Source organism: Parasteatoda tepidariorum, chromosome 3 (genome assembly GCF_982258835.1).
Source record: "Parasteatoda tepidariorum strain Cologne lab strain chromosome 3, Ptep-v5.0, whole genome shotgun sequence".
Lineage (NCBI taxonomy): Eukaryota > Metazoa > Arthropoda > Arachnida > Araneae > Theridiidae > Parasteatoda > Parasteatoda tepidariorum.
The window spans coordinates 75,569,531-75,596,035 of NC_141757.1; the positions used below are offsets into that span (position 1 = coordinate 75,569,531).

General features: G+C 29.9%; 1 protein-coding gene across 2 annotated transcripts in view; it reads right to left on the reverse strand.

The window, feature by feature from the left end:
- Window positions 1–26,505, reverse strand: part of trx (histone lysine N-methyltransferase trithorax) — a 98,406-nt gene that overhangs the window by 68,388 nt on the left and 3,513 nt on the right. The window contains exons 2-6 of one of the 2 annotated variants that reach the window (XM_043045014.3): window positions 7,549–9,256; window positions 6,045–6,215; window positions 5,366–5,542; window positions 4,281–4,673; window positions 955–1,185 (exon numbers count right to left, since the gene is read on the reverse strand). In XM_043045014.3, the coding sequence (XP_042900948.2) occupies window positions 955–1,185; window positions 4,281–4,673; window positions 5,366–5,542; window positions 6,045–6,215; window positions 7,549–9,256 (2,680 nt within the window). Of the gene's footprint in view, window positions 1–954; window positions 1,186–4,280; window positions 4,713–5,365; window positions 5,543–6,044; window positions 6,216–7,548; window positions 9,257–26,505 lie in introns of both variants that reach the window. The other variant, XM_043045008.3, reaches the window with a different exon arrangement.

Here is a 26,505-nt window from a genome sequence, read left to right on the forward strand (position 1 = left end):
AATGCATTGTTACAGTAACTGTTAAAAAATTAAAACACTAATAATTTTCATTTTCACTGAATAGTGTTTTTTCTATGTACATTTTATGTTATTTTCAGAATTAAAGCAGAGGGTGCAGGCTAAATTTACAAATAAAAAAAGGTTAACAAAACAGTCACGAACACTGTTAACTAACTCACAACAGTTCAAATGACGATACAGCCTTCTAAAAACAGATATAAAACACTAGCCTTAAATCAGAGTTGGGCATTTTTTTTGGAAGAAACTAATTTTTTCCGAGATGGTGGAGGTAGGCAAAATAAAATTCAAAATGACAACAGAGAATGTTAATTTATTAAATTTGTCCTAATATCTATTAATATATAATTTTATACCTGGAGGCAATATAATTTTATGAATTTAATTTTTAAGTAAAAATTATTTGTTAAGATTAAATACCTAATTCAAATAAGATATTAATACACCTTGAAATTTTTTTAAATATTTGAACTACAATTTGTGTGTCATATCAGTAAAGTTTTGTGGAAATGAAAAAAGTCTGTGGTCTAATTTTTTAATATTGAAAAACCCTACTTTAATGCTGCATTATCTGGGTTCAAAAAAATTTGTAAAAAGTGAGAATTAGGCAGTGATTCTGATTATTTTCCTTTAGGTGAAAAATGTTGCCAAAATAGTAATTTTTCAAAAAGTTTAATAACTTAGAAAAAAATATTTAAAATTATTTAGCCGTTCTAAAGTCCAGATAATTCTTCACGGCAAGATGATTTAGACAGTTCAAAATAATCGTTTTTCTCAAGTGTAAGGCACTTAAACTGAGGCTTTTATTTTTATTTCCCTTGGTGACAGAACTTTGAAAAACCACGTGAAAAAGTTTGACTTTAGATATAAAAAGAAATTAATTTTATGTCATGTAATAAAATATTGAAATATTAATTGTAAATTTATAATAAATACCCATTTCAATAGATGATACTTTAACAGTTTCTTCTGCAGGAACTGCATCAAGGATTCTTTGTTTTTCTTCTTGTGGTAAAGCACTCAAATTAAATGCCTCCTTTGGTTCATTTTGTTTGGGAAATGTAGCTCTCGGTAACCCTAAAGCAATAGCAGCTCTTCGGCAAACATGTTTTATTCTTGGTCCTCGGGGTATTCCTTCTATTTTAGAATCTATAGATTCTTCTATATCTATAAGTAAGAAAAAATGTGCCCTAATTAAAAAATATTATTAAATGCAAACATCATTTTAAAATATACTAGAAAGATATAAAACCCTTTGAAAAATATTGAATTGATTATGCAAAATATTTTAATGAGCAAATATTATAATAATCAAGTTTAGTAATATAATTTCTGCAATACAGTAGATCTCAGTTTATAAAACATTAACACAGCTGAATATATTTGAGATGTTACTTTTTCAATTCCTAGTATTAGTTCACACTCTCCCTATATCTTGTTCAAATTTTCAATCATTAATAAAACACTTTTTATTCATCCATTCCAGGGTTGGCAAGGTTTAGGACAGAATGGATTAATCCACGGTTTAAACCGTGTCCTGTCCAAAACCCTTTTACTCAAATTATGTCACAATTTTATCTAAATCTATTTTAAGAGGCAAAATAAACATAGATCTAATAACATATTGATAATTAAATATACCAGAGAATATTTGTTTTTAAAAGTATAAAGTTTTATTAATATTGTTTGACTCTTCAATTTAAACAAAGGTAGATTAATCAGTAATCAAGTTCAATTGGTCCTCTCATTCAATAACTGAAGTTTGGCCTTGCCATACAGGTTAAAATATAAGGGACTAAGTGCATGGTTTGTCATAAACAGGTTTATTTATCTATAGTACTATTCAAGAATACTTTTATTTCATTCATGTTCAATTCTTTTAGCAAAGTGGTGATACATCACCAGTGTCAGTAACTGAAACTGATGTTATGCCCTTCAAAACTGTTAATACATTTTTCAGTTATTTTGCATTTTCAATTTAAACTAATACATTTATATTTAAAAATTTTTTTTTTTTTAAATAGATGTCCTTTTTATCATCCTGTAATGCAGAAATTATAAATTTTGTTTTAAAAAAATATTGTGAAAAATAAAAGGTTAATTTTTGAACAAATTTGGTATTTTTTTTAAGAAAAATTATTATTTTTTAATATTGCCATATTTATCCTTATGCAAAAATATTATTTATCAGTATTAAAAGCATATTTATATTTAAAGGTTATTCACAGAACAAAAGTTATTCACTTTTGTTGTTTAATGAATTGTGGAGCTTCACAAATTATAAACTTTTTCCTATTATATTATATTATTTTCTTTTAATAAGTTATAGTAAATTGTATAGAAAATATCAAATATTTAATGATACATGTAATTATTATGTGTACAATGGTTGGAATTTTTACCTTTTACCAAAGTTCAAGGTTTTGGACACTTTAAGACAGTTTAACCCAGTTTAGGACAGTTTTACCCAGTTTAGGACAGTTTTACCCAGTTTAAGACAGTAACCTGTCCAAAACCAGTTTAGGACGTCCAAAACCCCAACCCTGATCCATTCAAGTTCAAATAAATTTTTAAAAATTGTAGTGGATGACACTTGATGTTATCACAGTTTTTTCAAATATTAATTCATTAATTAAATAGGGATGAGTGAAAAACGAAATGTAATTTTCTGATTGGTTAAGCGTTAGTCACTGTTTTAAATTTTAATATAAGCGATTAAGAAGTTATCAAAAATTAACCCCCACCTATTTCTTTTCTTCAAAGACGATAAAAGAAATAAATTTTTTATTTTCTCTTCCATTCCTTGCTCATTTACTCCTACCCAACTGTAAAATGACTCTTTAATTTGAATTTTAGAAAATAGTAAAATTTTTATTAAATTTGTATTTTGATTTGATGTTTTCCATAAGAAAAAATTAATCATAAAAAAATTGTTAAGATTTGCCTTTGGCTAAGACTTTGAAACATTAATTTACTGGCTAATAATTTTATACAATTAATCACATCAGTAATATACATCAGAATCATAATAAAACAGTGTGTGTGTGTGTGTGGGGGGGGGACAACAATAACCTGCACAAGTGGAGGGGTGTGCAAAAGAGAAACCCTTCACAGACTGTCAATAATTATAAATATAAAACCAAAACTAAAATGTGAAACTAATAATGTTAAACAAGGAAAAAGGCAGAGCAAAAAAAAAAAAAAAAAAAAAAAAAAAAAAAAAAAAAAAAAAAACTATTAACCCCTTAACTGCCGAGTAAAATTAACGTGATTCACTCCCCAGTGCCACCATTTTTCGCTCAAGTGCTCTTTCTTTCACGGTGTTTTGGTGGGGAAAATGATGCACGCTTTGCAATTTAAAAACAGTTTAATTTTACAAGACAAGAAAGAGGAAAGAAAGAAAATACAAAATTTAAATTAAATAATAAAAATACAATATGAAAGATATTAAAATTTAGCTGTTGTATGATAAATCCTGAAACATGGTTGGACACATAAACCAACATCACATTCATCGCACTGATAGGGGGATATACGACAATTTTTTTTTTTCTTGAACAAACAGCACATTTTCGCGATGCATTTTTCTTTGAAGACGTTGATGGAAAGAATAAAAAGCACCAAATACATACGGGAAACAAAAGCGAAAAAAGAATAAACCCGATCTTACTCAAATAAATACACACAAGCGATTAATACGATACCACTTTTCCATAACATCCTTTTCCCATTCCCCCTCCTCCGAAATTAGTAATACATTCGCAAAGCAAACACTTTCAAGGCCATTTTACTGCATTCTGAAGTAGGGGGTGTAGTTCTATTTATAGCAGCGCAATGCAAAGCATCGTACTTCGGGAAAGCGTATATATACGCCTGCGGCAGTTAACGCATCGTCTGGCTGAGACGTATATATACGCCCGCGGCAGTTAAGGGGTTAAAAAAAAAAAAGAGAGAGAGAGAAATTAAAACTAAAATTTCAAACCTCAAAGAAACACATTAACATGCAAACAGTCGAGAAATAGTTACTTTAAGGGAATTAATTAATGACTATGTCAACCTTCATCTATCAAAAGGTACCTCAAGATAGAATCGAGTTAACATGTCTTATATACTAGTGATTTGGTATTTAATATTTATAGTGGTAGTTATGCCACAATTCTGTACATAAAAGGGAAATTAAGTTATAGAATAGTGAAGGAGTATAGGAAAAAGTAATGCAGCACATCACCATCACAATAGTCGCATCTATTACATACACTTACTTGATTTACCCTGCTTAACTTCTGTGCTAGTAACATCTGAACTAAGGCTTTGAGGTGTTTCAGATACCATACCAATTTTATGTGAGCTTTGATTTAACAGATTTTTTTCCAAACTTAAAACACTATGTCTTGAAATATCACTTGAAACTTTCATTGACAATGATGCATCTTCGACTACTGGTGATGGAACATTGCCAGACCCCTCAGTCAGTTTTGGATCTTTAGCAGCACTTTCAGAGGCACGTTTGGTGCGAGCTCTTGTCTCTCTTATGAAGTTCGTTGATTGTTTTGCACTAGTAACAGGTAATTTTGCATCAATGGATAGCGGAAGAGGTTTATCCGTAGGATTCTCATGATCACTTTCTTCCTCCCCTTCAGCAAATCTTGCTAAATCTGTAAATGTTACAGGGTCTTGCAAAAAGGCAACAGTATCTATGGAAAATTGAAAATTAAATGAAGTATATACTATTTCCCTGCACCTTTAAATCAATAACATTTTTCTTTTAAGTTACTGAATTAAGGAAGAACTACCTATAATTTTTTTTTATTCATAGAATATCATTCAACTATTACAAAACTTTCATTAATGAAATCAAAACTTTTTATCTGAATTTTATTTAAACCCAATTTTTATTTATTTATTACAAAACCTATTTTCTTCTATTATTATGTAATCTAAGATAAATAAAAAACTAAAATAAATATATTATTTAGTCCTATATTCACCAGATCAGATGTTAATACCATTGTGCGAAAATTATTCTTGTTAAAAACTAGTCTTATTTACAAAATTTTCATGAAAAACTATATCTTTATACAATTATAACATATTACCGTTCTGTTTTTAGAAGCTTGGAATTATATGAAATGTCCATTAACGGACTAAATTTTTATCTAGATTAGCCCTAGCATACTATTAAATTTCTAATATAATACAAATATTTCATTAAAGATAAAAAAAAAACAAAAAATTGACAGTTAAAATAACAAACACTTAACAACAAGACATTTATTGCATTAATTAGACGAGCTAAGGAAAACTATTTCTTTTTTAAAAATCGAATAATACAAACAACTACACTAACCTTTGACTAGAGGATTATGAGGTGGACTATCTAATCGTGGCACATATTTGATTAGCTGACTTCTTAAGAGTGTAGAAACTGTAAATTTTTCCATACATATTTTTATCCAACAGGCTTTACATCTAGCGTTTAATAATTTGCGAGATGGTTCTTTTGAGCAATCAATACAGCACATTCCTGCAAAGAGCAAATGTAACTTAAAAAAAATATATAAGTTGATTAAAAAAAAAAAATTCAGGGAGTAACTATCCTTATTTTGTTATGTAGATACAGTACAGAACCCATTATCCGGAAGTCAGAAAACAGGAAAACCCAAAAACCGGAACGAAATTCCATAAATTTTCTCGCCATTGAAAAAAAAAATTTTTTTTTTTCCCTCCTAAGATTTTACGATTTTTCTTTCTTTTTTTTTTAAGATTTTTACCTTACCATCATTTCGGAAATAATCATTAGTGTATTACTTCATCTTTTTTCTTATTTTTAAGATTATTTCCAAATTATTATCAATTTTTTTTTTCAGTTGGGTTTAACAATTAAAAAAAAAAGGCTTTTTGTAGCAATTCAGAAAAACGGAAAAATCAGTTATCCGGAATAGCGATGGTCCCGAACGTTCCGGATAATCGGTTTCCTACTGTACTTAGATTTTTTTTTTTATGCCAGAACAATGGAGACAAATTACCTTCTTTCAAACAAAAGTACTGTTTAGGTGACTTCGCAAAACTTTCAAAAAATTTATTGCAAGGTTCACAAGCTACTTGGTCATATAGTTTTTCTGTACTAGAGAAAATCTTACAAAATCCACACACAGCACATCCAACATTCAAGTTTGGCTCTTGAGAAAGAGGGGCACCTGAAATTAAAAGTTTCAAAATTAAACAAGCCTGGAAAAAAAAAAGAGGAAAAATATTGAGGAAATTTTACTTAAAATGGTTTAATACAGGGTTGGCAAGGTTTAGGACAGACCGGATTAATCCACGGTTTAAACCATCCTGTCCAAAACACCTTTGTCTTAAACTGTCCAAAACCCTTTTACTCAAATTATGTCACAATTTTATCTGAACAATATTTAAGAGTTAAAATAAACATAGAACTAATAACATATTGATAATTAAATCTACTAGAGAATATTTGTTTTCAAAAGTATAATGTTTTATTAATATTGTTTGACTTTTCAATTTAAACATAAACAAAAGAAGATTAATCCGTAATCAAGTTCAATTGGTCCTTTCATTTATATGTACGTAACTGAAGTTTGACCTTGTCATTAGCTTAAGCTATTAGGAACTAAGTGCTTGGTTAGTCATAAACAGGTTTATTTATCTATAGCAACTATTCAAGAATACTTTTATTTCATTCATGTTCAATTCTTATAGCATACAGGTGATACATCACCAGTGAAACTGATGTTATGCCCTTCAAAACTGTTAATACATTGTTCAGTTATTTTGTATTTCCAATTTAGACTAATATATTTATATTTAAAAACAATTTTTTTGCAAATAAATGTCTGTTTTATCATCCTGTGATGTCAAAATGATAAAATTTTTAAAAAAAAATATTGTGAAATATATAAGGTTCATTTTTAAACAAATTTAGTACTTTTTAAAAAAAATTATTTTTTATAATTGCATTATTTATCTTTATGCAAAAACATTATTTATCAGTGTTAAAGGCATATTTATTTTTAAAGGATTAGGTATTCACTTTTGTTGTTCAATGAGTTGTAAAGCTTCAAAAATTATAAACCTTTTCCTATTATATTATACTATTTTCCTTTAATAAGTTAAAATAAATAGTATAAAAAATATCAAATATTTATTGATACTTGCAATTACTATGTGTACAATGATTACACCTATAGAATTTTTATCTTTTACCAAAGTTCCAGGTTTTGGACACTTTAAGACAGTTTTACCCAGTTTAAGACAGTAAAACCCACGTGTCCTGTCCAAAACCAGTTTAGGACGTCCAAAAACCCAACCCTGTTTTAATAGAAAACTTATTTTACACATATATATAAATATTTTTCAGGTTCTAAGATTTCACAATAGATTTGTCTACGTAATCCTTTAATTTAAAAAAAAAAAAATGAAATTTCTTAATTAAGAATGCTCTTGCATACCTAATAAAAACTATAAATTGCGTTATTAAGAAAGGTACAAAAAAACTACTGAAATACATACTTTTCAAAGGCACTTCTTTTGGATCAGTTGAAACTGATATAACTGGATCAGCAATATTTTTTGCAGTCTTTGAATTTACTTTACCATCGGCAACAACTTCACTGGAGTCCTTAACTAACTTACGAGTTCTAAGGTTCAAGTTTTTCTTCTTTAATTGTAAGCGTGCTTTGCGGATAATATTTTTAGTCCTTCGTTGATTACTTGAGCGTTGGTGATGCTCATTTTTCCACTGAGTTACTGCAGATACTAAATTTGTTGACAAATTGTTAGGTTGTACAGTGGAATCTTTTAATCGACCTTCCCATTGTGATTTTAAAAGTTTTTCAATTTTAGCAGCTACTTTTTCTAATTTATCTTCTGGTTTTTTATCATCACTTTCATCACAGTCTTTCTCAGAGTGGCCAGCGTCATTTCTTGCAGACTGAGGTACATACTTTTTGAAGCTTTCAAGAGGTTTTACTGGTTTTTCTTTGGGTTTTTGAGCCATTTTCTCGGCATACTTGCTAACCATATCAGGTTTAATAATATCTTTGAAAGACCCAGATGAAGTATTGGTGCCAGAACTTCCATCTCCACTTTTTTTAAGAGCAAATGGATGTTCATAATTCATTTCAGATAATTTCATTTGAACTTTAAGACTAGGTTTCCAAGGTCTTTTACCCTCAACTACAAGAGGTCTATCTAACAAACCTACTTTCTTCCCCTTACATTTCAGTTCAGACATATCTTCATTTTGAGAGTCATCAGGACTGCTACCACCATCCATAGCTGAAGTTGTTTCTGAACTACCACTAAATGACGACCTAGAGCACTGACTTTCCTCATCTTCTCTTTTTAGACCCATCTCAGCATCATCTGCATACCTTTTACGTGGAATAATTTTCCTGGAAGATCTAGCACTTCTTGGTGGAAGTACAAATTTTTTAACACCAGGCTGCCTAGTTCTTTTTGATCGAAGTTTAGTTTCATCTTTCATAATTTTTACGCTTGAGTTATCTGGAGATGAACCTTCAAAACCATGACTAGTTTTGGGAAATGCAGATCTATTTTTCGGGAAGGTTCTGTTCCTCAAAGTGCTTTTATGATCCCTTACAGTTGATGAGATTAGCCTCTTCTTTAAATGAGAATGTTTTTTTGATGAATATCCAAAATGTCTTCTTAATTTCTTTTTAACATTAGGTTGCATTACTTTTTTATGCCTACCCCTTGTTTTGGCTGTTTTAACATTTTCTAACAAGCGCTTTACAATAGATTTTTTCTGTGATGTAGTAGGTAAATCATTTGAAGCATCAGAATTGAAATTGTTGCCAGTTGGTTGTAGATTATTTACAATAGCAATTTGTTTGGAACAGTGTTCAAGATCTGTACAAGTCTGATTGTCACTTTTTACAGGGTTTTTAAGAGTTACATTTACTTTATCCTTAGCTACACTATTATTATTTACAGATTTACAAAGTCCTTCTTTGATCATTTTGTCATAAGACTTGCGCACAATGTCCCGCATTCCTCTTTTTTGTCGAATAGATGATGTACTTGATGCATCAGAATCAGTAGCAGAAAATAATTTTTCAATATCTGACGCACCTGATGGTGGATCACTAGTGGACGACAAGTAACGTTGCACTGCTTGTTTCTCAGTAAGTTTGAGTGCCAATGCAGCTTCTGCTTCCGCCACATCATCAGAGGTGAATCCTTCAAAATCTTCTTCCTATAAATAGAAAAAAAATTAAGATCTTGAAAATAATTTATATGACATATGAGTTAGATGCAAACAAGGCTTTACAAAAATTGACGTTTTACAAATACATCTGATTTTAATTTGTGAAATTTTTTGACCAGATTACTCGAAAAAGACAATTGTTTTAAACAAAATTATCTTCTTTCAAATCCCCATTTCTAGCCTAGCTAGACAAGGTCCATGAGTTTGTTCACCTTCAAAGATTCTAAAACAAGTAAGGGTCTTTCTATAAGGTCTTGTTTTAAAAGACCGAGGCAGTCCAGTAGATGTTCAGGGAATGCCTGGGCCGAAGAGCACTTGGTACAGAGGGCAAAACACTTTTCTCCTCCAGAGTACCTTAGTGAATTCAGGTGTCCACAGCGGAGATGTGTGATGGCAGTTTGAGAATGACGGTCTTTGTCAGCTGTCAAACAGCTACCCGGTCTGGTACCAATTGTGACTGGGTGGAGTGAGCCATGCTGATTTATTTTTGGCTTTAGCAATGGAGAAGAATTCTGAGGAGGTAAGAGACACTGGAGGCGCAGTGGCTTTCAGCTGCACCTGCCTTGTCAAGACTATCTGCCATTTCATTGCCTGATATATATACGTATGAGGGTATTCATTGTACGTAAATTCGACAATATTTGGAGAGACTTAAAAGCTTATAAAGGATGTTCATGCTAGTATTGTTCCTCACTCTGCGCCAGCTAGCCTAGTGCTGAACAGCGCTTCTACTGTCGGTAAGGACCCGACAATCTCTTTCGGAATTGAAAGAGACAGTATTGAGGCAAGTCCATCATCAATGGTGATAAGCTCACTCCTAAAAACGGAACAGTGGTCGGGATTCCTTTTCTGGATCTTGAATTTAGCTCATCTGAGTTTTGATCCGTACATAATTGAACAGCAGGGCGATCATTTTGCTTGTTGACAGCAACCGAGAGGTTGGTGTGGAAAGACACCTCTGAAAGACCTTCAGCAGGATCAATGCTCTGTTTGAGGAAGTGCTGTTCCACGTTTCCTAAAGTGATGTTGGACGAAAATACTTGGCTGAAAGAGCTATCTAAAATTACTTATTATCAAAACAATCAACAAGGTTCATATTTTTCTTTTTTGAACTTTCAGTTATGGTCGGATAATGCACAAGATAATAATGATAAAAAAAATAAACCAGTTTTTTCCACATCATTCAAAAGTAAAAGTAGAATGCAGAAGAGACATATTAGTAGAATTCTATCCAGATTTCTTGGAAGGTTAACCTTGCAATTAAGAATAGTTTAACAACTAAAAACAGAATATTACGTAATGAAAAATAATTTGCAAGCTTATTTTGTAAAAGTAATAGAGCAAAAAATTTATCTTTATACAGGCTTATGTTTCAAATAGACTTGCTGGATATCTTGATAATTTTAACATGTCTTTTAATGTTTATAAAAATTTATGTTCAAACATTACACCGTTTTATTTATCTTTGATATAATAAAATAGAAAATGGTTAGAACACAAAAATCTTTTTTCAAATTCATGTTGTACTATATTTTTCACAGTGTATTAACTTATTTTATGAATAAATCAATACAATATTAGAATTTTAATAATTATGTATATATAACAAAAATTTTTTTTAATCAAAAATGCTACTTATCTGTAACAATGAGTGATACTTAATTTAATGATTATAAATGATGTAAAAATTATCCAATTTAAAAAAAAAGTGGTAAACTTTTTAATGCAATATCTCTCATCAAAATGTTCTGAAATTTCCCAAGTATATGATTATTTATCTTAAGATGCCAACAATTTATCAAATTTATAGATTTTTAACAGTTATCCACAATTATACAGTATACTGATATGATTATATTGATGTAATACAGGTAAATTGTATGATTTAAATACATAATTGGAAAAAAAAATTTAAATGAAACTTACTAAATGCAAAATAAAACAAATATAATATTTTAGGTTATATTTAAATTTGTAATTAAAAATTTAAAATGTTGAAAAATTTTCTTTTTTTAAATTATATACATGTATGCATAGATAAATTCATAATCTTAGAGGTTACTATAAATATCACAGCTGAAGGGTAGGAATTGGATTCTTAATGTTATGATGGTTTGTGACACAGGGAAGGGAAAGGGTACCAAAAAGTAAAACATCAAACATACTGGATAAAATGAAAACCAGAAGTTTAATTGTTTTAATATTTTTAATCAGGGTGCGTAGCCAAATTATTCATAAAAAATAAGCACCCTTAAAGCAATTCTCAAGCACTCAAAAAATATGTTTAAGCACTTTATAATTTGGCAGGGTAGGAAAGTTTTTGACAATTAACAGTTTTATTTTGTTTTAACCGTATTGTAAAAAAAAAAAAAAAAAAAAAAAAAAAAAAAAAAAAAAAAAAAAACTTTTGGCACTGTTTTTGACAATTGTCAAAAATTATTAAATTTTGAATAATGTAAAACCAATGGCGTTTTCATACGCTACACTTAAATAGATTGGGGTTGAATTAATTGAGAAAACGTTGAAGAAAACAATGTGAACTGTGCCTTTTTGCATTATTCGTAACGTAAATCAACATGGTAAAATCTAATTTTGAAAAAAGGGAAAATTAGGCACTTTTCAAAAACACCCAATGAAAAAAAAGCACCTTTAAGGGCTTTTAAAAAACAAAAATCGAAAATAAGCACACTTAAGCACTTTTTAAAACGTCACGCACCTTGAAGTACATAACTAACCATTTTTGTCATGCTCTCAAATGTTATTAAAACATAATAAATGTTTTTCTAATTTTTTTTAATCTATTGATAGATAAAACAAGGAATTTCATAATAAGGACTTATATATGAATAATCAAGGCTTTAAATTAGGATTGATCTAAGAACTTAGGCATTAGAGAAACTAACGATGAAACCTCAGAATTTTAATTCTTAACCTTCAGTCAATTTAACAGGAAAAAGGAACTTCATCAATAATTTTGCCTACATATGCATGCGTTCTATTTCTTTTTTTGAACCAGAGAATTAAGCAATGCAGGGAAACAAGGCAAATTTTTTTTCATTCACTACAAGATTTTAATGTATTTGACAAATTAGAGCACCTAAGACGAATCGGAATCACTGGTTATACATGTTTCCTTTTTGAAGTGCTAATATACCCTTGTATTATATAGCATGACATGTTATAAGAGAGGTATGATCAAGTGTGACACTTTGTAATAAAAGAGAGAAGAATCAAAAATACTAGAAAGAAGTGTGTCATTTGAGGATGACCTATTATAGTAACATCTCCCTCTTAACTTTTTATGTTTCAAGTTTAATATTTCAAAGTTATAAGGCAATAGTTGCAAATTTAAATAAAAACCTTGATCAAAATAAAATTAATTAGAATCCCGAAACTGTTTTTTGGCTTCTCAAAACAATCAAATTAAACATTTAGAGAAATTGAACTTCAATGCTTGTATTCATGATTTTTAAGGAGAATAAATTTTTTTTTGTTGGCGTCTTGATATTTATGTTTACAGGGTGTATGAAGAAATCTTATATTGTGTTACAAAACTTGTAATAATAAATGAAATAGCCCAGGATTCTGAAGGAAAGTAATGAAGAAAGAAAAGATAAGCTTTTTGGCAACTTGACGTAATCGGCACAAGCGTTTAGAATAGCAAACTAAAAGATGCTACGGTATATGGTAAAATATACTAAAAGTACAAATTAAACTATGCACATTTTAACCACAAAATTGATAGGAAATATTTTTTTTAAAACGATGATCAAGTTTAGGAAACAAGATGAATTTTTTTTTTTTTTTTATAATCCAAGGAAAAAAAAAATCAGTGTCTTGAAATTGAATAAAGAATCACATGCTTTAAGCCCTTAATATGAGGAGTAAGGCACTGTAGGGTTGTTTAAACATTTAATTGATGTGGCTTCATAGTAGTACAAGGCCTCACATTTCTTTGCAACTTATTAAAAAATAATAATTTACAAGGCTGTTAAATAGGTGGGGAAAAAAAAGAAAAAAAAAAAAAAGAACAGCCTTGCGGTTTTCGAAACTTTTTACCAATAGAACTTTTATAAAGAAGAAAAAAAAAAACTTTAAATATTCTAATAATATATAGGTACATATGCCACCATTCCTTCATATAACGAAAATTAGAAGTTTACAATTTAAATTACAAGAAGTGCATTGATTTATTACAGGAAAATTAGAAACTTTACTTAACTATTAATTTTTCCTTTGAAAACTCATTTTATAAAATTTTCTAATCTAATAATTCTGATTTAATGTGGTTAGTTTTGAAGCTTTAAATCTTTCGTGACAGTCCACTCCACTTATGTAACACCACTGAAGGGTGCACCAGGCTGCAAAACGTGCATCTTGCATATAGGTTAGTTAATGTTCAGATATTCGAAGGTTTTTCAAAAATAATAAATAAAAATGCAATTGGGAAAAAATTCAACAATATTTTAGTCATTTAATAATTCAGTATGATAAATTTTAAAACAATGGTCGGCACAGAAACCGGAAACCCACAAAATAATTATAGTCATACTTTGATTCTCTATTTTTGTCGCTTTAACTGCAAACACCCTTTCTATTTCAATTTTTTTCTACCAATCAATAAATCAAAGCAAAATATTTTCTTGACTTACAAAGCATATTAGTAAGTGCTTTCAAAATGAACTTTTGGCACTATTCATCAAATACAGGTCAATGAGAGATTAGACAGATTAGAGATTAGTTCGACTGGTTATTAAATGTTACCTTGTCAAATGTGCCGCTCTTACACACAGGTCATCGTGTGGATGATGGCAAAATATAATGCTTGTGGCACACACAGGGCTTTGCTTAAATGCTGGTTAGTTACAGCACTCATAACAAAAGGGTTAAAGTTAAAAAAAAAAAAAAAAAAAATTTAATGACATGTGTTAATTTTAATGATAAGAAAACTAAAATAATAATTGCAAAATGCTAAGAGAGTATTTCAAAATTCCTAGATATGATAGTTTCCAAAATATAATGCACAACAAAAAAATGTCAGGTTAAATTATTTATTTTCTCAAAACTATAATTTTTACTATATTATATTAAAATTTAATTATTGTTAATTCAGGGGTTGGTCCAGACATTTTGTGAAATGTCCTGTTTTTGTAAAATTGTGAAAAAACTATTCATAATTTGTGAATATAAAATAAGCGTTAAGTCACATTCTTTCAACCAAGGCCCTGCTTTTAATAATTTGTGCAAATAGGGTCCTGTAATTGCAAAAATTGCCAAAGTCCTTTTCAAGAAGTTTTTAAATTGTTAATAGATACAAGATTCTGCTCAACAATTGCTGCTACTAAATTAGAGATGCAACATAGAAATATTTGGTATTTAGCATTTTCGGGTATTTTGGTATTTTCGGGGTTTATTTTGACTCCAAACTAAATTAGGGTCTTCAACTTGAATACTGTACCAACAGGACCAGAAAAATTTTCTGGTCTTGTAGAAACGCTATTGGTAGAACATGGGGACTGTCCCCCAAAATAGTCTACTGCAGGGGTCCCCAACCTTTCTGTATCTAAGAGCAAATTCCAGAAAATCGGTTGAATGGCGGGCACCTTTTATTTTTTCAAGATGAATTTATAGTTGGTAGATATAGGTAATAATGCACACACTACATATAGCGCATACAAAATTTAATTTTAAAAATTAATTGAATATAATTAGTATTAATATTCTTGTGTAAAATAAATGATTACTGAATTGCTTGCAAAACATACGAAGCATAAAAATTATTTATAAAATACAGTCAATGTGATCTTTGTCATTGCATTTCACTGTCCATCGTTTCCTAATTGGGAGAACATGAGGAAATTCCTACTTGCAAGCAATCGTCAAGGTGTTCATTTGTAAATCGGGATCTATATTTTGAATTCATTGTCGAAAACAATGATTCCCACAAGTATGTGAAACCACAAAACTACTTATATGTTGCTCTTTTTAAGAATGGAAAATTATTTCTGTCAACTATATTCCAGATTTTCTCATCTGATATAATCGTTTTGAGGATGATTTCATTCTGAAGATCCAAAATTTCCATCTACACTTCTTCTCGCCTAACTTTCTTGCTATAAGTTTGTCTTTTCCCTGCAGCTCCAAGTTTAAATTATTTAGTTTTTCAATTATGTCTGTTACGAAAGACAAATCTCCTAGCCAAAGAGGATCTATTAGATCTAAAAATACTTGATTTTTGACTTCAAGATAATTTTTTATTTCTTCGATTAAATGTATAAATCTATCAAGTACTTCGTATTTACCGAGCCAGCGTACTTCAGAATGTAAAATGAAGTCAGCATCATCAGGATTTTGTAACAGGACCTAGAAAATTCGAAGTTGCAAAGGTGCTGCTAGAATTAAGTTAACTATTTCAGTAATAATTTTCATTACGTGTAGCAATTGTAGTAATTTACAGCATTCATTTTTGCATATTATTTTATGGGAAAATGGAAAACTTAAATATTGTATTTTATCGTTGGGCACAAGCAGCGGGCTCACCTAGACCGATCGACGGGCGCCATGGTGCCCGCGGGCATAGGGTTGGGGATCCCTGGTCTACTGGATATACTCAATGATTATTAGTCATATCATTACTTATGGCGCAATCGTCTGGTGGTCAAGGACTAGATTGAGCCCCGCAAGGTCTAATCTTAACAGACTACAAAGAATGGTCTATGTAGCCCTGTCAGGCTGTCTCAGGACCACTCCTGTAGCTGCTCTAGAGAGCTTACTTGGGCTTCTCTTCCATTGAACTTACGCATTGAAGTTGAAGCTCAGACAGGTGTAAAGCGTCTTATGTACCTTGGCCTATGGAAAGAGCATTCCAAACACTTGTCATGGGGACATCTTGTTTCACAAGTGATGGATTTATCCTCTTTTATTATGCCTAGTGACTACATGTCACTAAGATACGCTTTTCACAAGCCCTTCAAGATTCATTTTCATACTAGAGATGAATGGTTTAATTCTCCTCGGTGGCTTAAAGGCAAATGCCTGATATGGTACACTGATGGTTCAAAGATTGGTGCCAAATCAGGAGCAGGAATTTATTGCTCCAATGATGGTACCAAACTTCACTTTCCCCTGGGAAATTATGCCACCGTTTTTCAGGCAGAGGTCTATGCCATTATCTTGTGCTGCAAGTTATGCTTAGACAAATGATATCAAAATACGACTATCCGTATCTGTTCTGACAGTCAGGCTGCTCTCCTATCACTGTCAAGGTGTAAATTCACCTCTTTGTTAGTGTGGGAATGCTTCTTGGTCCTCTGTGACCTGTCTGCTCATAATAAGGTATCCCTGCATTGGGTACCAGAACATATGGGTATCGGTGGAAATGAGCTAGCTGATGAAGCAGCACGGGCTGGCCCTAATGCAATTTTCTGGGGCCCTGAACCTGCGCTGGGAATTTCTCCCTCCTCATTTAGGGCAACCATTTTCAAGCTCTAAGGCAAGATCGCCCATGAGCAGTGGCGCGCTGCTGACGGTCAGAGACAAGCTAAGGAGCTGAATCAAGACTGTCCCAGTGTACGTCAAAAGGAGCTCTTAAAGCTTAATAGAAACAGTATAAGGAAGATCATAGGTCTTCTCAATTGACATATTTTAAATAACACAACTTAGTAATGTATCACTTTTAATGTGTTAAGCATTAAGTAAACTTAAACAGTTCTTAAATTTATAATATTTTTTTTAAAAATTGCCAGAAATGAATTTTTATTTACATAATATTCTATTAATTAATTTTACGAATAAACTGATCAATTATTAAAAAAAAAATTATGATTTAATATTACTAAGAATGCGCACATGATGTTTGTAAAAGTAGAAATGTTTGATATTGTTTCTTTGCTGAAGAATGAAATGGGAAGGGAACAGGGTTGGCAAGGTTAAGGACAGAATGGATTAATCCACGGTTTAAACCGTCCTGTCCAAAACCCTTTTACACAAATTATGTCACAATTTTGTCTGAACAACATTTAAAAGGTAAAATAAACATAGAGCTAATAACATATTGATAATCAAATCTAGTAGAGAATATTTGTTTTAAAAAGTATAATGTTTTATTAATATTGTTTATCTTTTCAATTTAAAGATTAAACAAAGGAAGATTAATCAGTAATCAAGTTCAATTGGTCCTCCTAACCATCGATAGCACAGAACTAAAATAGCTGCTGTATTCACACCAAGACGTTTCTAAGTTTTGAGTGAATTACTCCAAAACTTGAAAACATCCTTTCAATTGACGCTGAGCTTGCTGGGCATGAGAGTAGAACAGTGATGAATTTAAAAATGTCTTATGGGATATTCAACAAATAATATTGATTTTTCAATAGCCACCCACCATGTCACTGGTTTAATGGTTCTCCCAGCTTCTGTGAAGTAAGTTATCGGAAATGGTGTCATTTCAGCTTCATAGGCAATCAAAAAATAAATGCACTCAGGAAATTTGCCAGTCAAATATGACCGAGCTTTTTCTTTTTGCACATCAGACAAGCTTTCTCCTTCATATTTAGGGTTTAATAAACAGGCCAAGTAATGAAATACCTGCATTGCTTGAGTAATTTTTAATGCTTGCAATTCTTTTAGCATAGCGGTGATACATCACCACTGTTAGTAACTGAAACTGATGTTATGCCCTTCAAAACTGTTAATACATTTTTCAGTTATTTCGTATTTCCAATTTTAACTAATATATTTATATTTAAAAATTTTTTTTTTTTTTTTTAAAAAAAATATTGTGAAAAATAAAAGGTTAATTTTTAAACAAATTTATTATTATTTTTTAAAAATTTATTATTTTTAATATTGCATTATTTATCCTTATGCAAAAACATAATTTATCAGTATTAATAGCATATTTATATTTAAAGGATAAGGTATTCACTTTTGTTGTTGTCACATTGTGGAGGCTTCAAAACTTATAAACCTTTTCCTATTATATTATATTATTTTCCTTTAATAAGTTAAAGTAAATTGTATAAAAAATATCAAATATTTATTGATATACAGTAGGGAACCGATTATCCGGGTCGGGACCATCGCTATTCCGGATAACTGATTTTTCGGGTTTTCTGAATCGTTACAAAAAGCCGTTTTTTTTTTTCATTGTTAAACCCAACTAAAAAAAAAAAATATTTGGAAATAATCTTAAAAATAAGAAAAAACGATGAAGTAATACACTAATGATTATATCCAAAATGATGGTAAGGTAAATATCTTTAAAAAAAGAAAGAAAAATCGTAAAATCTTAGGAGGAAAAAAAAAAAATTCGAGAAAATTTATCGAATTTCGTTCCGGTTTTATGGTACGGGTTCTGTACTGTATTTAAGTATTATGTGTACATTGGTTACACATATAGAATTTTTACCTTTTACCAAAGCTCAAGGTTTTGGACACTTTAAGACAGTAAAACCCGCCTGTCCCGTCCAAGGTGCAGTAATTTGTCATTTACATATCTCAATCCGACCGAACTGTGAGCAGGTCGTGCATCATTGCTGCTCTTGAACACGGTCCGAACCGAGAGTAGGACATGCTTCGCTACGATGGCAACATACACAGATTTCGCCGCGGAGGGAAGGTTTTCCGACCCTCTCGCGAAACAACCATCGACCATGCCGCACTAAAGAAGGAGATGAGGAGAACTGCAATTAAAGATTTTGAGAGAAACGCTGACATCGATTCTCTGATTAAGAGATACCAATCAATGGCAAACACTTCAACGATGAAAAGACTCAACAAAAGTGATTCATTGATCCACCGGAACAAATACAGAATGACCTACCTAGCGGAGGCATTACTCGACATCAATAAATCTCAGACTACGGCGACAGCTGAACCAACAAAACCAGAACCGGAGACCACAGCAAACAAAGACTCTTTTGAGCCAGCTGAGTCTCCAGCACCAGTAGAAGTAGAACAGACAACACCAGTCAAGACTACTATAGACTTGGAAGAACCGAGCTCAGTTGAAACTCTTACAGAGATGAAATCGCAAACCCCGACCAAAAACCCAGAGATAGCTACTCCAGCTGTAAAGCAAAATAAGAAAAGTAGTGTCAACCCAGCGATACTATAAAACTCTCATTCCGAGCCTGAAAGTAAACTCCATCCCCGGAGAAAAAGATAGCTACCCTTCCTGAGACAGAGGAAATTACCCTGGACCTGACTACTTTTGAAGTCCCGGCACCAGTCGAGACTTATCAACAGTGTTCTCTCGAAGCATTTTTCAAAGGGACATCTGTCCTGCCAGCCCTTTGATGAGCTCTTTTTGAAAAAATAAGCCGCCATCCCTTAGAAACCCTGCCTTTATATTCATATTCCATTTTTAAAAAAAATTCACTGTTTAAGTAATTATACACTCCAGTACAATTATCTACATTTATAGGTTTAAATCTGATTATTACAAAGATTTATTTTGTTACTATTATTCTCAACTGATTAAATTAAATTTTTATAAGTTTCTCCTTTTTCATGGGGGAAGGAGTATATTAATGAATTTTTAAAAGACTTTTAAATTAATAATGCACCTTTAAATGATCAGTGTCTTATAATTTTCAGTTTAAATGACAGAAAAAGCTCTAAAATTATTTATCAATTAAAGATTTTTAGTTTACTTCTTTTGAAAAAATTTGCGCATAGTGATAGCCTTTTAGGATGTCTTTAATTATTTGATAAATTAAATTTTTTTTTCTTATTTTGATAATGAATATTAATTTTTGAAATAACACATAAAATAGTATAAGAGGGTAATTTAAAAATTGTTGTGGATCAAATTCAGTTATTACATAATATTACACATTTGATAAATTTTAGGGAGAACTTTTATCACTATGATGTAGCATTAAATATAATAATATACAGTTATAGTAGGGGTGCACAACCAGCGGCCCGCGGGCCAAATGCGGCCCTTCGACTACTGAAGTGCGGCCCGCGAGAGCTTCTAAACACAATGAAATTTTTTTTTAAAATGGCAATTTTTAATCGCACTTTTAAGTCATCACGTTTTGACACAATCAATTTTAACAGATTCTTTAGTAAATGTACGTTTAATGCGCTTTCTTTAAGCCGATTTTACCGTAAATATATTTTATTTTATAACCGTCGTTGAACAGCCGACCCAATTTCATGGGTTTACGACTACTTACGTTCAACTCCGTAGCCTTGTAATTTTGAACCAATCCAGAAGACAAGGAAACTCCTGGATCAGTACCCCCAGAGGTATTGATTTGTTGTGGGAACATGGAGGACTTTGAGACTCCACAGAATTAACGTGCATCAGTCACCATTTACTACACGGGGAGTCTTCGGCCGGCGAGGATCGAACCCACGACCTCTTGGATACGGGCCCAGCGCCCTACCGACCAGGCTATCCCGGCCCCCAGGATCGAACCAGGGACCTGCGGCACGACAGCGCGAAGCGCTACCGCTCAGCCACCGGGCATCAAAAAATAAATGATTTTTTTTAAAACGGTTATTTCCGCTTTTCTACGTGATTTCGAAAATGCCGAATTTTTATTACGACGCAAGTTTCAGATCGCCCATTTAAATAATCACTTTTTGGTGCACTTTATTTGTGACGATTTCATCTTAAATGTAAGTGAGTTTTTATCTTTTTTTTTGCAACTCTTCTTTTTTTTCAACAATTTTTTTCGGCAGTTATTGCTATGCGTTCCCACGTATTATAAAAAATTCAAATTATTATATTACGACATGCAAATTTTAAATCGTGCATTTGACACGCTTTATTCGTGCTGAGTTCAGCATAAATATAAGTAATTTTTCCCCCCAACTATTTCTATACTTTTCCACATGATTTTGACTATCAGTTATTTAACTATGATATTACGGCACATGATTGTTAATCGCGCAATTAATTAATCACTTTTTGATACGGTATTTCGGAGCAGTTTTATCGTAAATCCTAGTTATTTTTCTTTCGTTTTTTTTCCCCGCAACGAATATGATTTGGTCGAATGTGGTAATGTGATTTGGTCAAAAACCAAATATTCGGCAAAATAAAAGGAAGAAAAAAAATCGTCTGAACGCCGTACACTTGGGGGCAAATAGCAAAATCTTTTAGCAGCATAGCAACTCTGAAACTAAAATTTCAATGCTCAGAATAATATTTCCTGGAAAAAAGTATTCATAAATTAACTCTAAAAAATAAGGCCAATCAAGAACGTTTTTGAAAATGTCGAAAAGCGAAACAGAGAACATAAAAGTCAATCTTAATTTTAGAAAGAAAATTTTAAAGCTGAACATCTCAGTTTTCAAATTACCAGAAAAAGTGAAGAAAAAAAGAATTAAGTCAACAGAAATGCTATTAAAAATTACTGCGTTATAACAAAAACGTCTAAAAAAATTTTCTTTTTTTTTATTTAAAGAAAATAAAAAGTTCGAAAAAACGTTCTTAATTTTTTAAATGAAAATCTTAGGCTGAAAATCTCAATTTAAATTTTTCTCACTGCCATAATTTTTGAAGGAAAAAAAAATTGCTATAATATAAATTTTATTAATAACTTTATTTATAAAAAAAATGCTGAGTCATAATAAAAATGCCTAAAAAAGAAAAACAGAAAAAACTAATTTTTCTTCGTTCCTGAAACAAAACTTTAATACTGAAAATCACACTTTTCTAAGTTACTGGTTATTTATATTACTGTACAGGGAAAGAGTGATAATAAATTAATAGTATGAGACGTTCTGTTAAAATGCTAGATATAATAAAAACAGCAAAAAATGTAAAAAAAATCCTTCTCAATTCTCCAAGTAACGAAATGACAAAATTGACTTGCTGATTATAAATTAAAAAAAAAAAAAAATTAATGCATATCTATAAAAATTCAAAAATAAAAAATACTTAGAAAAATACATTTCTAAAAAATATTCTGCCGAATATTTGACTGATTATTCAACCAACTAAATTTTTCACAGAAGGTGCCAAATACTCGTTACATCCCTAATTTAAATGCAATGTTATTGCAACTTGAGAAATTCATAAAATGGCGAAAAACGTGAATTTTTAAACTGCTCATTGTTTGTAGTTTAGATTTCAATTTTTTGTTGCTTAAGTGACCTTTTTCGATAAAAAAAAGGAAAATGTTTACGATATAAAAAATCTAATAAATAATAAAATGAAATAATAAAGTACATTACAAAATAAGCATTGAATTTTATTTTGAACTATCACAGTTTTGTTTTTATTTTAGGCTTTTGTTTAAAACCTGTAAATTTTCTTCAATTAAAATATTTAATTTGAATTTATATTACTTAATTATGACTAAATTTTTTCCTACTTTCATTCTGTGGGCATTGCAGTTTTTTTTTATTTATTAGAATTTAATTCTAAAATGAATTTTCTTATTGCATGATATGATAAAAAAAAACATTTCTTTTGTTCAATGTTTCTATTGTTTATATGATAAAAATAGCAATTTGTTTTGTAAAAAGAAGTATAATTTTTTTATTTTTGAATTAATTCTAATAATGGAACACCTTTAATTTTTTACAAATATATTACTAAGTTTATTGAAAAAAAATAGAACGCTAATGTTTAAATGAACATTACTACATTTGTCATTAACATGTCTAAATACGTGCGGCCCTTCGTTAGCCCACCTGCTGTTCAAGTGGCCCTTCACTCAAAAAGGTTGTGCATCCCTAAGTTATAGTATCGAAAGTGAATTTTGTTTGTGATTTTTTTTAATGTAATAATTGCATTTTGAAAATATTACGATAGTGAAATTTTAATACAGTACACTCTCAATTATCCGTGCGCGCATTATCCGGTTTGCGGATTATCCGTGCTCATTCCGGTGTCACACAAAAATATAAAGAGAAACATTTTCAAGATTAAAAAAATTTGATTCATGAAGTTATAACACTACCAAATTTTTGGAAGCAATATTCGTTATTGGATTGCAGTCAGGGTTGGCAGGTTTTTGACATGTGACAGTTTTTGACAGTTTAAACCATGGTTTAATCCGTCACGTCAAAAACCTCACTGTCAAAAATGTCGAAAACCTATATTCATATGTGAAATTTAATTAACGCATAAAATTTATATATTTTTTTTATAAAGGATAGTGTTTCTAAATATGTTCTAGAAAAAATAAATTTAAAATTTTGAAGAAACACTTATATTTTGAATAGTAACCAAAATCTTGTACTTTTGAAAGCTCACATCTTTTGTAATATTATGTATTCATTTTCATGTGTTATTGAAAATCTGCAGTGATATTATTAAGAAACTTATTTATAACCAAATTTAGTGTATAATATAGATTATACTAAAAATTAGACATTTTTAAAGATAAACATTAGCAGTTATGTACATTAGACATTTTTTAAAGAAAAATCTTTTTAATATTCTTTTAAATCTTCTTAATAATCTTTTTAACATAAGACATTACAAATTTAAGTGCTTTCTGTTAAATACACAGAGTAGTTAGTGTCGATTTACAGTATATTCAGCCTATTCATTTACTATGCTGAAAATTTAGTTTATCCAAATACTTGTGAATTTCATTTTGCTGAATACTATATAGTTTTGTTGAATATCTAAATATTCAGCTGTTGAATAATTACTTCTTGCTTTCAAGATATGCATTATTTGTATTCTTAATACAAGTGGAGAAAAAAAAAATTAAGAGGTAAAAATTGTTTTAAAATGATAAGTGTAATAATTATAAATAAATATAATAAACAATATGAATTATATTTATCATTATTCACAAATATAACTACTTTTAAATTCAAATTAACATACTGGATAATAAAGATATTCGGTATAACATTATAAAAATTTTTATACACTTGTATCAAGTTTGTATTTATACAACATAACTTGTAAGTTCCTTATAAATATTAGTTATATGTTCCTTATATGTCAAAAATGCATAGTAATAAACTTTTAATCTTCTTAAGTATCAAAAAAAATTTTTTTTTTCAAAATATAAATATTTAAAAAATTTTCGTGCAAAATTTTTCTGCACATGCATTTGAATATAAACAGGGTGGCCACCCACCTGGAAAACCTTGAATTATCAGGGAATTTTTTTTATACTGGAAAAAACTTGGAAAAATCAGGGAAATATGGATAAAAACCTGGAAATTTTAAAGAAAAGCTGGAAATTTTTTCTTATATATTTTTTAAATTTCACTAATTTAAATTATTTGCTAATTTTCTTAATTTAAATTGTTTCATCCATTATACCCACATTTTTTAGACGGAAATGTATCTCCAAACAGTTAAAATATCATCAACTTACTTTGCTTTCATCAAAATTTGCTTCATTATAACCCTGTTAAACTAGAATACAACATAAAATTCTCCCATGCAAATGTAGAAACCTTTGATCTTTATGCAGACTGTACAATTTAGGAAAGGCAAAGATTATGGTGGATGTGAAAGACGGGGTTAGGATTCGGTTTTTAAATTCTGTCCGTGTTCACACAATGATTCAAGTTTGTTCGCAATTGAGAGTGGTAATTTTTTTCTATTTTGACAAAATGTTTTTGTATTTTTAACTTTATTAAATGCTCTAAAAATTAGTTGGTTATAATAATAGATTTTATATTGCACTCTTTTTCTGAAAGCTTTTGAACTCCCATTCAAAGAAATCTGTAAATTATTTTTTCTCAGCAAACCAACCAATCACGCATTTCCCCCCCATCACTAACAGCAATGTTTGTCCACAAATTGTTACAATTCTTGCATTAATGCTAATTTTTTCTATTTCATTTTAACCTTTTATATTATATTTTTATTTTGAAAAAAGTTTTTTTTTGGAACTAACTATAGATTAATATCTAATTTTATGGTTTTGTTGGTAAATATTAGTTTTTTGATTCAAAATTCGAATTGTATAGTTATCACAATATCGAAAGTTCGAAAATGTTGCTTGCATTCCAGAGATGATATTTCAAAACTATTCCTCTTTTTACCTAAAAAAGCTGACAATGACTAAGGAATGTATAGGAAACATATTAAATGATGTATATGCATAAAATATAATTTTTTTTATTCATATGTGTTTAGTCAGGAGAAGGAAAACGAAACTTAGTTCTGCACTGTACAAAATTCCAGTTCAAACAAAAACAATTAACTATGCTAAACTAAAAAACTGTGTATTTAGATTGGAATTCTTTAAATGTTTTAGTTTCAAATAAGAAAAAAATTAAAAAAAGTATAAATTTTAAGGAATTTTATCTATTTTTTTTCTTCTATAGAGTATAGAACTACAAATTAGACAATTTTACATTTCTGACATTTATTTTTTTATACTGAATCTCTTAAAATAAAAATGCTATTTCAAAATACCATTATTTAAAAATTTGACTAGAGATATTGGTTTAAGGAAAATATGATCAGTGAATTTTATAAAAAGCACTGGTAAGATGAAATACAGTACAGCTTTATATTGAAATGTAATTACAGTGATTCACAAAAGTGTTGATACACTTATGACTTTCAATGAAATAAGACTATCCATTAATTAAAATGAATGTTTCAGAATGTATATTTAATGATAAAAAATGTGTTCTAATCTTTACAAAACTGAAATATTTCAAATGACAATATGAAATATTTTAAAAACAAAGGAAAAGTTTATTTTTAAGGAATCAATCATCAAAAAGTGACAGAAACTTTATCCCACAAAAGTCATCATACACTTTTAAAGAAAAAACACAAAAATTAGATTTACTAATAGACATTATAGTAAATCTAATTTTTTGTTTAATTACCATTTAGTGGAGTTTCCTTTAGCATCAACAATAGCTTTTAAAGGTTGAAAATACGGGTAACTAGTTTTTTTTTTGTCAGGTGAAATTCGTGCAGAATATTTTTTTAAAAAATTTTCACGGAAACTTTTACAACACTCAGTTACAAATTTATGAATTTTTCCACAAAATTTATAATTTTAGTCTCTGATATGAAGTCCTTCTTTTAAGCATTTTATCACATATTGCATAGTTCAATTGAATACAGTAAACTAATTTAACATATTCATTACTGATTTACCTCTTATGAAGACAAATAATCAAATTTGGTCAATTTTATTACGACCACAAGTCATTTTTAAATGATAAAATAAAATATTACAGAGTTAGCAAGCAAAAATTAAAATATAATTTTGCTATTATAGGTTTGATACTAAATTGCTAATAAAGATATAAAAAATTAAATGAAAAAT